Source organism: Dryas octopetala, chromosome 1 (genome assembly GCF_963921425.1).
Source record: "Dryas octopetala chromosome 1, drDryOcto1.1, whole genome shotgun sequence".
NCBI classification, from domain to species: Eukaryota; Viridiplantae; Streptophyta; class Magnoliopsida; order Rosales; family Rosaceae; genus Dryas; species Dryas octopetala.
In genome coordinates, this window is record NC_141366.1 from 17,228,530 (window position 1) to 17,244,728 (window position 16,199).

Here is a 16,199-nt window from a genome sequence, read left to right on the forward strand (position 1 = left end):
AGAGCACTGTTAAAAATGTGTCACCTGGGTATAACCCATGAATTAAGGAGGAATTTGAAACCCTTAAGTTTGCTATTCGCATCACTTGGTTACCAAATTACTCCCACTATACAAACCACATGAAGATTTTGCTGGTTTAACTAGGGGCCTTTAGTGCTTAGTTTTTGTTGTTTTTGGGTCTTTGGCCCCCATTCTACCCAAAAAATACATATATACAAACCAAGTATTCGAGGGTAATAATTTATTGGTTACAAATTTACAATTCTCATTTTAACATGGATATGACATTTTTAATCGCAAACCAAGTGGAGCCTTAATGCATTTGTAAGGTTATGGACAATATATGACTATTAAAATCCCCACATAATTAAATATCCAAGCCAATTACAAGCCGAGTATTTGGAAATATGATTTCCTAGAATCTCTTAACGGCAAATACCATGTGAGTTCATTGTTCTATTTCTTTGTACTAATTAATTAACTTTGTTGCCAATCTCGATTAATATTTAACAGTACATGATTAACTGAGGGTGCTAATGCAGGGAGAGAACTCTAGAAGGCAGTCTGAGAAGCTAATAGAAGATGTGAAGGGTATGTTTGTGGAAACAGAGGATTTAATAGCTAAGATGGAGCTGATTGACAGCATCGGAAAACTTGGCCTCACCAACCACTTTGAGAAGCAAATCAAGGAAGCTCTAGACACCATTGCATCCACTCAAAACAATAATCTCGTCATAAGATCAGAGAATGATCTCTATGCTACTGCATTACACTTTAAGCTCCTTAGGCAGCATGGGTATAAAGTTTCACAAGGTAATATTAATGGAAAATTTAAAAATCATAGGTAGGGACAGGCCACCCTTGTATATGTATAATTATGTTCGGCCAAACTAATATCAATGAATGGTTGAAGACCTCATTTTTATGGTTCGCTTCAGGCTCCCAAAATCTCAAAATTAGCCTGACCTCGAGGGGCTATAAGGGCTATACATTCAGCCTCCACTTCTTTTTTCTAAATTTCGCTTAGTTGAGCTCATAGGCGCTGATCATACGTTTTAGATCATTTCCATAATTCTATCTTATAAATTAATCTCTATTATTGATCAATTAAGTTTCAAACTAATGTATGGTGTGAAACACATATGTATTTGGTGGCTTCATGGCTGAAAAGGGCACATTAAAGAAAAGCACATTTGCAGATGTCAAAGGAAGAATATTCGAACTTTTGGAGGCCTCAAACTTAGCTTTAGAAGGTGAAAATATCTTAGACGTGTGGCTAAAACTTCCTCAATGGCAGCTCTTAGAGATCCAAATAATTAATTTTGATTTGGACAGAAACCTTGCCAAGCATGTGGTCCATGCTTTGGTGCTTCCATCACACCGGAGGGTGCAGACGTGGATTGGTCATTTTTTATAAAATATCTAACGGAAAGACGATATTGATGTATAGTGGTAAATATAGAGGATCACATTGATCGAAAATAAAATTTAAGGACCAAATTGATATATTGATGAAAATTGATGGATTATTTGTGATAAAAAGCTCTCAAAGTATGAGGACAAACATATATAAGTGTTATGAAGGTTTAAGAACCAAAATGAAACTTTGGTTAAAGTTTGACTACTATTTGTGTAATTTGCCTCTTTTTTTTTTTTTTTTTTGGTATGGAGAGAGGAGAGTCAAACTTGGGACCTCTTCCAGTATTCAAAAGAGAAATACAACTAACTAGGCCAATTTCTAGTTGGGGAAATCAAATTTTATTATGGGTGTAAAGAATAATTGTCTTTGAACCCCTACTAAATTTTGTACTTCTAATGATGAATGTTTTATTTGTATGACGATTATTGATCCATTAGATTTAGGTTTCATTTGGTTCTCGAATTTGAGAATCGTGAATTGGAATGAGATTTCACTCCCATGTTTGGTAAGCAATTAAGAACACTCTTAAAAATGTGTTACCTGTGTATGAGATACCCATAAAGAAGGAATTTGAAACCCTTAAGTTTGCTATTCTCATCACTTGGTTACCAAATTACTCCCACCACACAAACCACATGAAGATTTTGCTGGTTTAACTAGGGGACCTTAGTGCTTAGTTAGCTTTTGGGTCTTTCCCCCGTTCTACCAAAAAAAAAAATATATATATATATATATATATATATATATATAAAGCAAGCATTCAAGGGTAATAATTTAGAGTGGTTATATTCTTACCCTCTTGTCCTATTTTCTCACTCACTTTATTTTTACACCCCTATTAAAATTGAAAAAAATATTAACACTTTTCACACCCCTTATTATTTTTATAATACCCTTTAATATACCAACTCAAACACTCACTCAATAAACACTCTTCCCACCCACCCACCCTTCCTTTTTTAATTTTTTTTTCTTAATTTCTTTCTTCAAAAATTGCTTGACATTTCAGTGAGGACCACAATCTGCACCTGTGGTTCTTCTCGCTTCAATTTCAGATTTTCATTCTCATTTTAACATGGATATATATGAGATTTTTAATCGTGAACCACGTGGAGCCTTAATGCATTTGTAAGGTTATTACTTGTTATAGATTCCTCTTTGGTCTTTCTAAAAGCATTTTTGAACTGAAATTTTTCTCCTTTTTCACGTGATAAATGTGAGAGTTACTATACATGAACATTAAAGCGCGGCCTTGTATTTGTTCACATTGTCTAGCTGTATAAACCATATTTTACATGAACATTTTGCTAACCCAAATTTCTATATAGCTTGTCATCAGACTCATCACCGATTCACTTGCACATTTATCACCAAGTAATTTCCATTGCAATTAAAGTCCTCAAACAGCATTATGGATTTCAGAATGCACTTGCAAGCTGATCATGAGCAGCAAATTCTACAATACCAGATGAAATCCGAGGCCTCTTACAACTTGACACATCAACGAAGATCTGCCAATTACAAGCCAAGTATTTGGAAATATGATTTCCTAGAATCTCTTAACGGCAAATACCATGTGAGTTAATTGTTCTATTTCTTTGTACTAATTAATTAACTTTGTTGCCAATCTCGATTAATATTTAACAGTACATGATTAACTGAGAGTGCTAATGCAGGGAGAGAACTCTAGAAGGCAGCAAATTCTACAATACCAGATGAAATCCGAGGCCTCTTACAACTTGACACATCAAAGAAGATCTGCCAATTACAAGCCAAGTATTTGGAAATATGATTTCCTAGAATCTCTTAACAGCAAATACCATGTGAGTTAATTGTTCTATTTCTTTGTACTAATTAATTAACTTTGTTGCCAATCTCGATTAATATTTAACAGTACATGATTAACTGAGAGTGCTTATGCAGGGAGAGAACTCTAGAAGGCAGTCTGAGAAGTTAATAGAAGATGTGAAGGGTATGTTTGTGGAAACAGAGGATTTAATAGCTAAGATGGAGCTGATTGACAGCATCGGAAAACTTGGCCTCACCAACCACTTTGAGAAGCAAATCAAGGAAGCTCTAGACACCATTGCATCCACTCAAAACAATAATCTCGTCCTAAGATCAGAGAATGATCTCTATGCTACTGCATTACACTTTAAGCTCCTTAGGCAGCATGGGTATAAAGTTTCACAAGGTAATATTAATTGAAAATTTAAAAATCATAGGCAGGGACAGGCCACCCTTGTATATGTATAATTATGTTCGGCCAAACTAATATCAATGAATGGTTGAAGACCTCATTTTTATGGTTCGCTTCAGGCTCCCAAAATCTCAAAATTAGCCTGACCTCGAGGGGCTATAAGGGCTATACATTCAGCCTCCACTTCTTTTTTCTAAATTTCGCTTAGTTGAGCTCATAGGCGCTGATCATACGTTTTAGATCATTTCCATAATTCTATCTTATAAATTAATCTCTATTATTGATCAATTAAGTTTCAAACTAATGTATGGCGTGAAACACAGATGTATTTGGTGGCTTCATGGATGAAAAGGGCACATTAAAGAAAAGCACATTTGCAGATGTCAAAGGAATACTCGAACTTTTGGAGGCCTCAAACTTAGCTTTAGAAGGTGAAAATATCTTAGACGAGGCTAAAACTTCCTCAATGGCAGCTCTTAGAGATCCAAATAATTTTGATTTGGACAGAAACCTTGCCAAGCATGTGGTCCATGCTTTGGAGTTTCCATCACACCGGAGGGTGCAGTGGTTTGATGTCAAATGGCACATCAAGGCCTATGAGAAAGACAACTTCGTCAACTCCACTTTACTTGAATTAGCTAAACTAAACTTTAACACGGTTCAAGCCACGCTCCAAAATGATCTAAGGGAAACATCCACGTACGTAAGGCAAACAAATCTTAATTATTTAGGAATATGGTTTATAACGTTCACGATGAATCCCACGAGGGAACATGCGATTAACTCCGAAAGAAAAATAACTTGTTGCATGTTTCTGATGTGCCATTTTAGGTGGTGGAACAATCTGGGCCTCACAGAGAACTTGAACTTTGCAAGAGATAGACTGGTGGAATGTTTCATGTGTGCTGTGGGATTAGCTTCTCAGCCTGAGTACAAATCCTTTAGAAAATGGCTTACTAAAGTCATCAATTTGATACTGATAATAGATGACGTTTATGATATTTATGGTTCATTGGAAGAGCTAAAGCACTTCACCAAAGCTGTTGATAGGTTAGTTTTGGTTATAATTTCTCAATTAAACAAGGTTGTTTCATAATGTTTATAATTATATTATCAATGTTTTAAATTCAGGTGGGATGGTAGGGAAACTGAGCAGCTTCCAGAGTGCATGAAGATCTGCTTCCAAGTACTCTACAATACTACTTGTGCAATTGCTTATGAAATTGAGGAGGAGAATGGCTGGAACCAAGTATTACCTCATTTAAGCAAAGTGGTACTTGCTATAACCTCTCCCTTCAACAAAAAATTATATATAATCATTTTATTATTTCTTTATGGTTGAAATTTTATTTTGGTCTTTGACTCTTAGTGGGCAGATTTTTGTAAAGCATTGTTTGTGGAGGCAGAGTGGTACAGTAAGGGCTATACACCATCCCTTCAAGAGTACCTAAGCAACGGATGGATTTCATCGTCAGTTTCGGTGCTTATGGTTCATGCATTTTTTTCTACAACGCATGAGGGAACCAAAGAGATGGTCGATTTTCTACACAAGAACGAAGATCTTGTGTATAACATCTCTCTCATAATTCGACTTGCCAATGATCTGGGAACTTCAGCGGTAATTTCTATGTTTTGTTTTCTTTACACTAGGAAATTAAGATACCGATCATTACAACTTTACACTAATTAGTTAGTTCATAACTGCAGGCTGAACAAGAGAGAGGCGATGCTCCTTCATCAATCCTATGTTACATGCGAGAAGTGAATGCTTCTGAGGAAGTGGCTAAGATGTGCATTAAGGGCCTGATAGACAAAACATGGAAGAAAATAAATGGAAAATGCTTCACTACCCAAGTGCCCTCTTTGTCATCATTTATCAACATCACCACAAATATTGCGCGAGTGGGACATAGCCTTTACAAAGATGGAGATGGGTTTGGTGATCAAGAGCAAGGGACTCGGAGCCAGATCCTATCTTTATTAGTTGAACCTCTAGCCTAGTATTCTAGTACTTAAGATCAAGTGAACTAAAGTCACACTATAATAACTATTCTAGCTGTGTGTACCTGGCAAAGGTTTGTATGGGGCAGGTCCATAAATTCGACAAGTATACATGGGACAGAGTGTGCAAGTACGGGGCATAATGGCATGTGGAGTAAATTTATTGCAAGCAAGTTTTGTCGAACCAGACTAGAGGACCATTTGACACTATTTTTAGAAATGTCAAAAGTGTTTTCAGATTAATAAAAATATTTTTAGTAGTATATGATAGAAATAAATAAGAATGTTTATGGGTTATAAAACGCTTTTAAGTGATTTTTTGATAAGCACTTAAAATTTTTATAAAAATTTATATGTGCTTTTGAGTAGAAGTGCTTCAAGCAAATGCGCTACTCAGCAAAAACACTTCCTAAAAAACAGTGCCAAACAAATCCTAAGTTGAAGCCAAAGCTTCGTTAACTCAAAATTACAGGTTGATGAAAGCAAGCAAATACAATGACGGGTTAGGATGTGAACTTACAATACATAATAAGAATATAGTTGTTAAAATTAATTTCGTAAAAGCTTAACCAATATTACAGAAATCAATAAGTCAATAACAAAATTAAAACAAGAAAATTTTATTGGCCACTTAAGACCTTAAATTTTTCAGCTCTAAATTCATACAAGGCTATTTTCTTGGCCACTTTTCAACACAAGATTTTTTAGCTCCGAAATCAGCAAGTCTAACAAAATCATACAAGACATACAAGACAATTTGCTTGGCCACTCAACCCTCCCTTGGTTTTTGAGATTCTTTAAGTTTTCTCTTCCGTTCCTTGATAACATCAACATTTTGCTTCTTTCGTTGTTTGCCTTTCTGAAATGAAGAAACATCCAAGAATCACATCAAGGGCAAAATATTATTGCATTTAAAAGATAGTACAAGAGGTAACTTCTGAAGTTTTGATAAAATCTACTAATCAACAACCACAAAATTCTACTGCTGTGGAACTCATAACCAAAGAACGATGAAGTATGACAAGAAAAACCAAGAAACATGATTCCCTACGCAGAAAACTTTTAAAATTTAATTGGAACTCTGATGAAAACAATTTAATTATGCTTATATGGAAAACATGCATTAGAATTCACACAGAATTTTGGTTCAAGACGGCAATCAAAATATTCTCCAAGCTCAAAACAAGTTCACAACCGGTTTTCAAATTGTTATATAATGCCACACTTTAGAAACCAATAAAAGTAGCATGACAGCATTGACAAATTTACCTCCATGGCTTCAAGAAGACCCCTCTTCTTACGTGACATAAGAACTTTAGACATATTTGTAATATCCTCAGCAATTTGTTCATAATCATGGTCAGGTTCTTCCCTATCCTCTGTCTCCTTGGCAGAGCTCTGATTATCTATATTCGAGACAGATGACGAATGTGGGACACCCTGAAGTTCCATATTTAATTCATCATGATACTGCTTTTCAAGAGCCATCATCTGCATCCAGTCAGAATTCAGTTAACATCAATCAAGGCCTAATGCTGAAGTCTCGGTGCACATATTAAAATCAAACAGCAGAAAAATATAACACATCTCTACATTATGCAACATTCTTTAAAACCTGTTTACCTTTCGCTTTCTCTCTGCAGCTTCTTTTGCTTTTGCTCGGTCAATAACACCTTCAGCCAGTAAATTCTGAGGATCTTCCAAATCTTCTTTCCCCACACCTGGCAGTGGGAGGACTTCATTACTGCCAGCAGCCTTTAATCTTTTAATGGTCTCAGCATAGTCCGGAACATAATCTGCTGCCTCATTGTCAACAAATGGTGACAAGTGTGGGGGAGGATCCCTGTTAAAAGAGCAATTAAATTAACAATTTTACAAGTCATAAGATTATTACCAAATTAAGTAATAAAAAGCACAGGTAAGGAAGGGGTAAGTGAAGGTCCATCCATACATGTAACCAAGGTGTTCACATAGCAAATGAGACTTACTAGCCATTTCATCATGGTGCAACAGAGAGGCTAGCAGCACACAGTCAAAAGCACAGACACACATACAAGGAAAACAAAGGAAAGGTCTCACAATATTACCTTCCCACCAAATAAGCCCCAGTAGGCAAAAGGATCCGAGTATTTACACAATCATAAACCCACTGTGGTTGAACATATTCTCTGGCAAGGAGCTTACGACCCTGCATTGGCCTGTCAACAATCTGCCAAATACACGAGCAGTCAAGCCGTCAGAATTGTTGATACTAAACATCATTTTCTTTTTCTACAGTTTGCATGCATGTCATTCATATGTGACGTGTTTAGAGTCAACGGCTCGACCAAAAAAAAAAATATGTAACGACATTACCTGATGGGTGATGCTGTCATCATCTTCCTCAAATGGAGCCCCATCTCCTTCCCAGGAAACAATGCCACCAAAAGCAGGAATGACAAAAAGCAATGACTCTCTGTAAACCTGGACATAGAAAAGATTAGCATATTAAAACACCAGCACAGTATTATTCCGCTGCCAATCAACAAATGAACTAAAAGAAAAAAAACAATCCATAATAATTAGGACATGAGCTTGTACTTGATTTATTTTAAGAAAAAAGAATTGCCTCTTTATATATTCTTCTGTTCAGGCACCTTTGAGACCTCGCCCACAAAACACATTTATGAGTAAGAAAATAATTTTTCAAAAAGTTGTACTCCTAAGTTGGAATTTTAAACTTTAAGGCTCACCTCACGGTTCAAGAAAAATTTCATATCCTTGAAGAGTTTCTTACACTCCTTTGTATCTCTATCCTCTTCATCTTCACCTGGAAGATCTTCAACAAGGTGCATCAATGCACCAGGTTCATTGGAAGGGAGTTGATGCTGAAGTTGGGCAAGTCTTAGTTCAGACTCATCAACCGAAGTCCCAATCTGCTGGCTCTCAACATTCCCCGATCCAGACAAACTTGAAGCTTGAGGATCCAACACAGAGGACCGAGAGTTTGCATCAAAGTATCTTGATAGAGCATAAAGATCTGCAAAGTCGAGAAAAACTCAATCATAATCATGCATACACGCGCACACACATGGTCACAGCTCAACATGCTAGAAACTCTAAGCGAGAAGCTAAGGACCTTGTAGCTTCTCTTAAGCAACTAGTAAAAATGCATACCTGCTGCTAAAGCTTCCAACCGAGGATCAAGAATGGGTGGATACTTCACATTTATCGAACGATATAAATGACAATTCACAAAGGAAAGAAGAGCCTGCACCATATGGGGAACAAAAATTTATTTTAAGGAAGAAAAGAACTTAAAGGATAACAGTGAAATTGTGTATGATCAAGTAATTGGTTCATTGGAACAAAAAGAGAGAAAAAACTTGGATTAAAAAGAGGAGTACCATTTACAGCACAGAATACAGAAATTGATAAAGGCAAATTGAAATACAACAATAAAAAATGTACCTCGTAAAATTCCAAAAAGTTTAGCATGATATTGAAGTCAATATCATCAGTCAAAACTTGCTGCAAAGGGTGAGGGGTCAACCATGTGACCTTTTGCCCCTTAACCTCGGCCTGCACCGACAGAAAACAAAACCATATAAATCCATACCAAAACAACACAAAACGCACAGTTAAAGATTTAAAGCAGTGTACAGTATGTAACTGCACCTGATAATATATGCCTTTAACAGATACAAAGACTTTGCGCAGTTTATGAGTTCGAGATATGTAAGCTTGCCACTCATGACTCAACCTAGCAAGAAAGCAACACCAATTTTAAGATGACACTCCACAAAATGATGAACTCATAGAATGATCTAAACATCATTAATACTTCAAGGCTGTTTTTTTTGTTTGGCAGAATTCAAGTATCTACCTCCGACATTTATGTATGCGTTTCACTTCAATTCTTTCCTCTATAGCAGGTAAGGCTGCAAAGAGGTGAACCATCGTGAGACAGTCATCCAAATCTCTAAGTGCATCAATGAACTTTGGATACCTGCAATTTTAAACATACCAAATAACAATAGTCAGAAACTCATCACATACAATGAGAGGCATGTAACTAATTTTAACAATAAGACAAAGTGAACAAACCTCTGCAGAATAATTTTATCTAATTTGTAAGTGGGTCTTCTTTGCCTCAGAAGATTGGCACGATCCCGGTTCTTCTTGGCCTCGGCTTTCTTTACTTTCTTTTCATATGCCCTGATATCTCTCATGCGCTCGAGCAATGGTTCATGTTGAATGAATGAAACATCCTTTAAGTGATAATAAGTATGGTGATTTCCTTTCACCTTTTTTTTAGGCTCCCGAGGGAATACACCCTTTAGAATACACAGTTTCCTACAATTTCCATAACCATAAAAATGAATTTTACAGTTTTTACTACATAACACAACTTCTTTTCTTTCCCAACAAAACAGTCAAACATAATTTAACCAATATCCAGCTAAACCATCACTATGAAGCTAGAATAAACCTGAATATACAAGCCCTAATAAATGGGTATGCTGCAGAAGTTATATAAATTCATGTAAATACATAAAAATTGCAACTTTAATGAGTCTGTAGGTATGGGGAGAGACACACACATACCTGAAAAGGGGTAGACTGACTTGAAGCTGCTTGACGGCTTGTGACCTAGTCACGTACCTCGCAGCATTTCCTTCCTTTTTCTTTCCCTGGAAATTCAAAGGAGAGAAAATTAACGGGTAAGTGCTAGAAAATGTTGATATTATATATTCGAAAAGTTTTATTTCAATATGGATATGTGTGAATTTATCGAAGACGATGGGGAGGTGACTTGGAACTTACAGGAGGCCTGTAATGCTTCACCATGGCTGCGGAGACGGTAAGACTGAGAGTTAGAGAGAGAAAGAGAGAGCAAGGAGGCTGAAGAAGATGGACTTGAAAGTTTGCATATACCTACGTTTCTGGTTTTTTTTCTGTTTTTATTTTTTATTTTTTATCAAAATGGGACTTTTCGGGGTTTCAGGCCTATTGTAAAAATTCTAGACCCAATGCTAGTCCAAAATGATTTAAGTTAGAATGGGCTTAAACTTTAATGAGTTTGGGCCGGATTTGGATTGGGCCTTATCAAGTGCACTTTGCATCTAGAGTTTTTTTTGTAAGGTCGAATTACAAGATAAGACTATAAGAGTGATGACAAAAGAGATACGCTGAAATAAAAAATGTTTAGCTAGTTCATTTAAAAGCTTAATAAAAAGTTAAAAACCACTTCGAACGCTCGTCTATAATGCAATTGTTACTAGATGTCAGTTACAAGTTACAACCCATTATGTTGAAAGAAAAAAAAATGTTTAGCCAGTTCACGCAAACACTTTGAAAGCTTGTTTGTCAATTAGAACTCATATTTAAGTAAAAAAGAAGTCATTTACATGGGGTTTTTAGCAGAGATGGACCTCTTCAAGGGCTAGGGTGGGCTACATTTTTTGGCAAAAAAAATAGAAGCTTGTAGTAATATTAGACTATTAGTCCAATAACTCAATATTCAATTGTTGATATACACCCAATAGCCTACTCATAATATAATAGCCTAATAACTCCTTTTGAATCTCTAAATTTAGAGTTAGCTTTTTGATTTATGGTTTTAATTTAGGGTTCTAAATTTTAAAATTAGGGCTTTCAATTTTAATTAAGAATTCTAAAATTTTAAGTTAGGGAATGTTTGAGTTTGTTATAATATGTTATAGAACTATTAATTTTTTTAGTTGTTGATATGTTGTTAATTTATTTTACTAAATAGACATTAGTTTTTTAATTGATCACATAATAGACAATTCTAATATTTCGCACATTATTTATAATTTCAAAATGTGTCCTCTATTTTTGAATTATATTATGAACTTGTTAGAACAAGAAAATTATATTGGTTGATTGAAAAATTGATTCGTTTTGTGTTGACTCTTCTTGTTTCGACGAGAACAATTGAGCGAACATTCTCATCCATGAAATTTATTAAAAATTGACTTTGAAACAAGATATGTGTTGATGCAAATTTCTGTAAGATAGATGCAACAACTTAGAAATGATGACTTGGCTGATCCGAAGCCTTGCTGGATGATGACGTGAGATCTTCCTGTATGAGAAACAAGATCAAAGGAGATGGACCGGTGTGGTACCAGCCTAACACGCTCCGATGATGAAGTCAGTGATGTGTGTTTGATGATATTAATTTGAATATGAGTGAGGAAGAACAAGGGATGAACTTGGGAGAATGGGAAGAACAAGGTAAAATGTTCTGGGTTTATTCTCAGCAAGTTGGGTATGCTCTTGGGTGAGTGAAAGTTTTGTGTAAGTGTTTCTCTGGTGAAAGATTGGTAGCTAGATCCTTGATTTTGTGCATATAAGTTGATATATATATATGCAAAGGAGATTGTGATGAGTAAGTTACCTGCATGTGATTGGCTGGTTAAGAGAGATCCACTCGTTCGGTTGTGAACAGTGTGGCATGCACAGCCACCCACCTCTTTTGCATTCAATGTTGCATTGAATGCAAGTATGGAGGATTCAGGTGAACTGCCTCAATAGTCATGAATGTGAGCTGGAAAGTCCCATTTGTCAGAAGATCTTATCAGGTGCATTTAAGTGTGGCGGTTCGTCCCAACGTGATCTTCCTTGGAATGGCGGCGGGAAGCCGAGCCGATTCAGACACATGTTCTTATGCGCGTACATGAAGTCCATGTGTGATCGGGTCGGACAAGGACTTTCGAACCGAGCCGATCCAATAGATGGTGATCCTTCCAAGTCAACTGGTTGTCGCTAGTACCCGAAAGGATGTTCCCTCGGCGCCGAGCCGAGCCGAACTGGGATGACCATGGAAAAAATGAACACTCAATCTTTTGGAAGATCCTCGGTTCGGGTCGGACCGGGCACGAAGGGCTAGCCGTAGTGATCCGATCTGAGCTGATAGAGGAAGTGCCGAGCTGCGTGATGATGTAGAGGTCAAAGTTTGACCACTAAGAAGTCAAACACTGAAGCTAGGTCTGACCGGCCACGTGTCCAGCCATGGTTGGCTGTTGGATCAGTGTGGGTTTATCCACAAACAATATGTGATGAGTTTTTTGCTCATTGTATGGTTATCCACATTAAAAAAGATCTTGTTGATACTATCAGTTATGATATGATTTTTATGTTGTGAAGAATCATAAGACACAACTTAAGTAGGTATATTTTTTATTGTTTATTAATGAAATTCACTTTGAGTTTTCTTTTATTAAATTGCATTTTAGATCAATGAAGTGTTTTAACAAGTTATTTAAATTTGAAAAGTGTCATAAAAACAAACGGTATGCTGTGGAAATTTCGATAGCCTTAAAGTTCAACCCACCCCGTTTTAAATTGGGAAAAATTTTCAAAAATGACACGTACTTTGGGGTCAATCTTAGTTTAGGACACCAGTTTGGGTTTGTGTTAGTTTAGGACATATATTTTGGGTTTGTATCAGTTTGGGATTTTCCGTTACCTCTGTCAAATCCTCCGTTAAAAACAGACCACGTGACTTGCACCTGACTTATTTTAAAGGACAAAATTGTCACTCCCTAAACCCTAAGACAGATCCAACTGCAAGAGATACTTTAAACAAAAGGGAATTCAGTTTAATGATTTAGAATTCAATCTGGTCGCGCAAAAGTGTTCGCTGGTTAGGGTTTTGGGCTCTTTCTTCTTCAATTAAAGGTGTAAAGGGGATTTTGGCTTTCTAATCACTGCGAAAGTGATATCCGCTGCAACAAAAAGTGATATTCTCTGTGGAGATTCGAAATGGAGTACCTGAGGACAGATGGAGATCCACCCGAATACAGTAAGTTGTCCCCTTAAATGACTGTTTGAAGATTCTCTTTGTGGGGTTTTGTTTCGATAGTTTATGTTGGTGAATCGATAATGAATTTTTTTTGGCTGGGTCTGTGTGATGTTGTGTTCTGTATTGACTGTCTTTGTCAATTGTGACCCATTTGTTAATTGGAATTGCTAGGCCGTGCACCCCATATGTTCAAACATTTTTGACCTTTTATGCTTTATTATTGTCTTTATGGGAGATGGGACCAGAGATGTTGAATAAATAATTGAAAGTAATGGGAATCCTACATGGTCTGCTATGGTGGGCGTAGAGTAAAATATTGATAGGTGTAGTATAAATGAAACTCCTGGTTTGGTATGGTGTAACATTTGAGTCATGTTGGGATTGCTACTGGATTAGAATAATGTAAAGGGGATTAGAAGAATGTCGTAGGGTTTACTAATTAGAATAATGTATTTATTGTAGTTTAGACTCTGATTTTGTTTTACTTTAGGATTTACTACTTAGAATAATGTCTTTATTTTTGCATGTTCTACATTAGTGCATATGACTTTGAACACTGTTAATAAGCATGACATGGCTTTATTTCTGGCAGGTAATCCAGACCATTTCACTTTAGAATTTCACCATGGTGGTAGGCTAGTGAACTTAAATGCTGATGGTAGTGAAAAGAGATATGTTGGTGGCATGATCACTTGGGGGGATTATGCCAACATTGACTATATGTCTTTACTGGAGATGGATGGTCTAGCTAAGTTATTAGGGTACAATGAAAACATTGTATATTATTACAAGAAACTAGGACATCCAGAAGACAGAGGGTGGGTAGCTGCTATAAGTGATGCTTGTATATTGAGACTATGTGGTTTTCAAACACCTCAGAGAGTGGCTGTGGTGTATTTCTGTCATCCAGGGAACCTAAATACTGGTGCACAACAAGTAGTGCATGAACCAAAGCCAATACAATTGTCTGATGGCTCTGAACCAGAGGTTAATGCTGATGAGGGACTATGTGAGAATGAGGCATTTGGAGAGTTTGATGCAGAGCCATCAGTCAACCAACAAGGAGAGGTACATGTTGGAGGTTATGAAGATGAGAATGCCGAGGTGCCTGAGGAGGAAGGTGGTGAAGGAAGAAACTCTGCAAGTGAGGATGAAAACGATGAGGATAAAACAGATGAGGATGATTTTGATTATGTGGATAGTGACTATCAGCAGAGTGAAGATGAAACAAATTGGGATGATGATGTGGACCCTGAGGTTCATAGTGATGATGATGGTGGGGGTTTTGGTGAGTTTGACTCTGAGGACATGGCTGATTCTGACAACATGGGGAGTGTACAAAGTTCATCAGATGACTTTGAATAAGATGATGTTCCAAGGAAGAGACCTAGGGTAAAGCCACCAAGGCTTACTGTTTTTAGAAAAGATGTGGATATAAAAGATCCTAAATTTACATTGGGTCAGTATTTTGCATCTATGGAGGTATTCAAAGAAGCTATTAAGGAATACTCCATATTGAATGATAGAGAGCTGAGTTTTAAGAAGAACCATGCAAAGTGGTGTAGAGTAGGGTGTGCACCACACTGTCCTTGGCATATCCATGCTGTCAAGGATAACAAGAGTGACAATGTGATTATGAGACAGTTCCTTGATGAGCATACTTGCACAGGTCCTAGATATAACTGTCATATCAATGCAAAATGGTTGGCTAAAAGATATGGGGATGATTTTAGGACCAATCCTAAATGGGATGTTGGGGCTTTCCAAGAGCAAATCTTGAAGCAATTCAATGTAGAGGTTACTAGGACAGTGTGCTACACAGCTAGAAGGCTTGCCTTCAAGAACATTCAGGGACAGATTGAGGAGCAATTTGGCATGCTGTGGGATTATGCTGAGGAGTTACAAAGGACGAATGAAAACACAACTGTCAAGATTCAAAGTAACCTTCTTCCTGGGGATCAACCACAGTTCCAGATAATGTATATATGCTTTGGTGCATGCAAGAGGGCCTTCATTGATGGATGTAGACCTGTGATAGGTATGGATGGGTGCTTCCTTAAGGGACCTCACAAGGGGCAGCTTTTGGCTGCCATAGGGGTGGATGCTAACAATGGAATGGTTCCATTGGCATATGCAGTTGTGTAAATCGAAAACAGAGACAGTTGGGGGTGGTTTATGCAGCACTTGATTATGGATTTGAACTTGGAGAATTCACACCATTATGTGATACTGAGTGACAAACAAAAGGGTTTAATTGATGCAGTGAAGGACTTGCTTCCCAATGCAGAACACAAGCATTGTGTCAAGCATTTGGGGGAGAACTTCAGAAAGAAGTTTCCGAGCCTCTTATTGAAAGAGATTTTTCAGAGTGCAGCAAGGTCAACTTATGAGGCAAAGTGGAGGTCAGAGATGAACAAGATGAAGGAAATAGATGGTGAGACATACAAGTGGTTTGATGATAAGCCTCCACACAATTGGAGCAAGGCATTCTTCAAAACAGAAGCAAAGTGTGATTTGATTCTAAACAACCTATGCGAGTCATTCAATGCAGCAATCTTAAAAGCAAGGGACCAGCCAATACTTACCTTGCTTGAGAGGCTGAGAATGTATGTAATGTTGCTTTTTGCAAGAAGAAGAGAGCAAGCTCAGAAGTGGAAATATCAACTAGGGCCAAGGATTAGAGGCATAATTGACAAACGAAAGAAGGACTGTTGTATGTGTAGGGCTTTTTGGTGTGGTGGAAAAAAATATCAAGTAATCACAGA

At 37.0% G+C, this 16,199-nt stretch overlaps 3 protein-coding genes across 5 annotated transcripts; 2 read left to right on the forward strand and 1 right to left on the reverse strand.

Moving 5' to 3' along the window:
* The first annotated feature begins 2,708 nt into the window (after positions 1–2,708).
* LOC147298658 ((E,E)-alpha-farnesene synthase-like) lies at positions 2,709–5,884 on the forward strand. 3 transcript variants are annotated; one of them, XM_086229907.1, is made up of 8 exons: positions 2,714–2,996; positions 3,097–3,243; positions 3,344–3,614; positions 3,944–4,319; positions 4,452–4,670; positions 4,752–4,893; positions 4,990–5,238; positions 5,328–5,884. In XM_086229907.1, exons 1-8 carry the CDS (start codon positions 2,832–2,834, stop codon positions 5,619–5,621), a joined length of 1,863 nt encoding a protein of 620 aa, XP_086086033.1. In that variant the 5' UTR covers positions 2,714–2,831; the 3' UTR covers positions 5,622–5,884. The 3 variants fall into 3 exon arrangements, with proteins under 3 accessions (XP_086086032.1, XP_086086031.1, XP_086086033.1); XM_086229906.1 differs by having other exon boundaries at positions 2,709–2,996; positions 3,944–4,670; positions 4,752–4,806; XM_086229905.1 differs by having other exon boundaries at positions 2,711–2,996; positions 3,944–4,670.
* A 263-nt stretch (positions 5,885–6,147) lies between these two features.
* LOC147298659 (pescadillo homolog) lies at positions 6,148–10,565 on the reverse strand. The gene is made up of 13 exons (XM_086229908.1): positions 10,428–10,565; positions 10,209–10,294; positions 9,708–9,956; positions 9,487–9,609; positions 9,279–9,363; positions 9,072–9,182; positions 8,778–8,871; positions 8,354–8,640; positions 7,977–8,084; positions 7,709–7,830; positions 7,245–7,464; positions 6,891–7,112; positions 6,148–6,480 (listed from the first exon to the last, which is right to left on the reverse strand). Exons 1-13 carry the CDS (start codon positions 10,449–10,451, stop codon positions 6,391–6,393), a joined length of 1,821 nt encoding a protein of 606 aa, XP_086086034.1. The 5' UTR covers positions 10,452–10,565; the 3' UTR covers positions 6,148–6,390.
* A 4,345-nt stretch (positions 10,566–14,910) lies between these two features.
* On the forward strand, positions 14,911–15,579 carry LOC147298660 (uncharacterized). Its single transcript, XM_086256447.1, has one exon. The coding sequence runs from the start codon at positions 14,911–14,913 to the stop codon at positions 15,577–15,579; it is 669 nt and encodes a 222-aa protein (XP_086112573.1).
* Positions 15,580–16,199: the final 620 nt, after the last annotated feature.

Bases quoted from the DNA above. Each gene is read 5' to 3' on its own strand.
- LOC147298658 (XM_086229905.1), top strand. From the start codon at position 2,832: ATGGATTTCAGAATGCACTTGCAAGCTGATCATGAGCAGCAAATTCTA. The intron at 3,615-3,943 runs GTAATATTAATT...CGTGAAACACAG, and splicing joins TGGGTATAAAGTTTCACAAG to ATGTATTTGGTGGCTTCATG. The intron at 5,239-5,327 runs GTAATTTCTATG...TCATAACTGCAG, and splicing joins ATGATCTGGGAACTTCAGCG to GCTGAACAAGAGAGAGGCGA.
- LOC147298659 (XM_086229908.1), bottom strand. From the start codon at position 10,451: ATGGTGAAGCATTACAGGCCTCCT. The intron at 9,183-9,278 runs GTGCAGTTACAT...CTGTCGGTGCAG, and splicing joins TTAAAGGCATATATTATCAG to GCCGAGGTTAAGGGGCAAAA. The intron at 7,831-7,976 runs GTAATGTCGTTA...TGTATTTGGCAG, and splicing joins ATGACAGCATCACCCATCAG to ATTGTTGACAGGCCAATGCA.
- LOC147298660 (XM_086256447.1), top strand. From the start codon at position 14,911: ATGGAGGTATTCAAAGAAGCTATTAAGGAATACTCCATATTGAATGAT.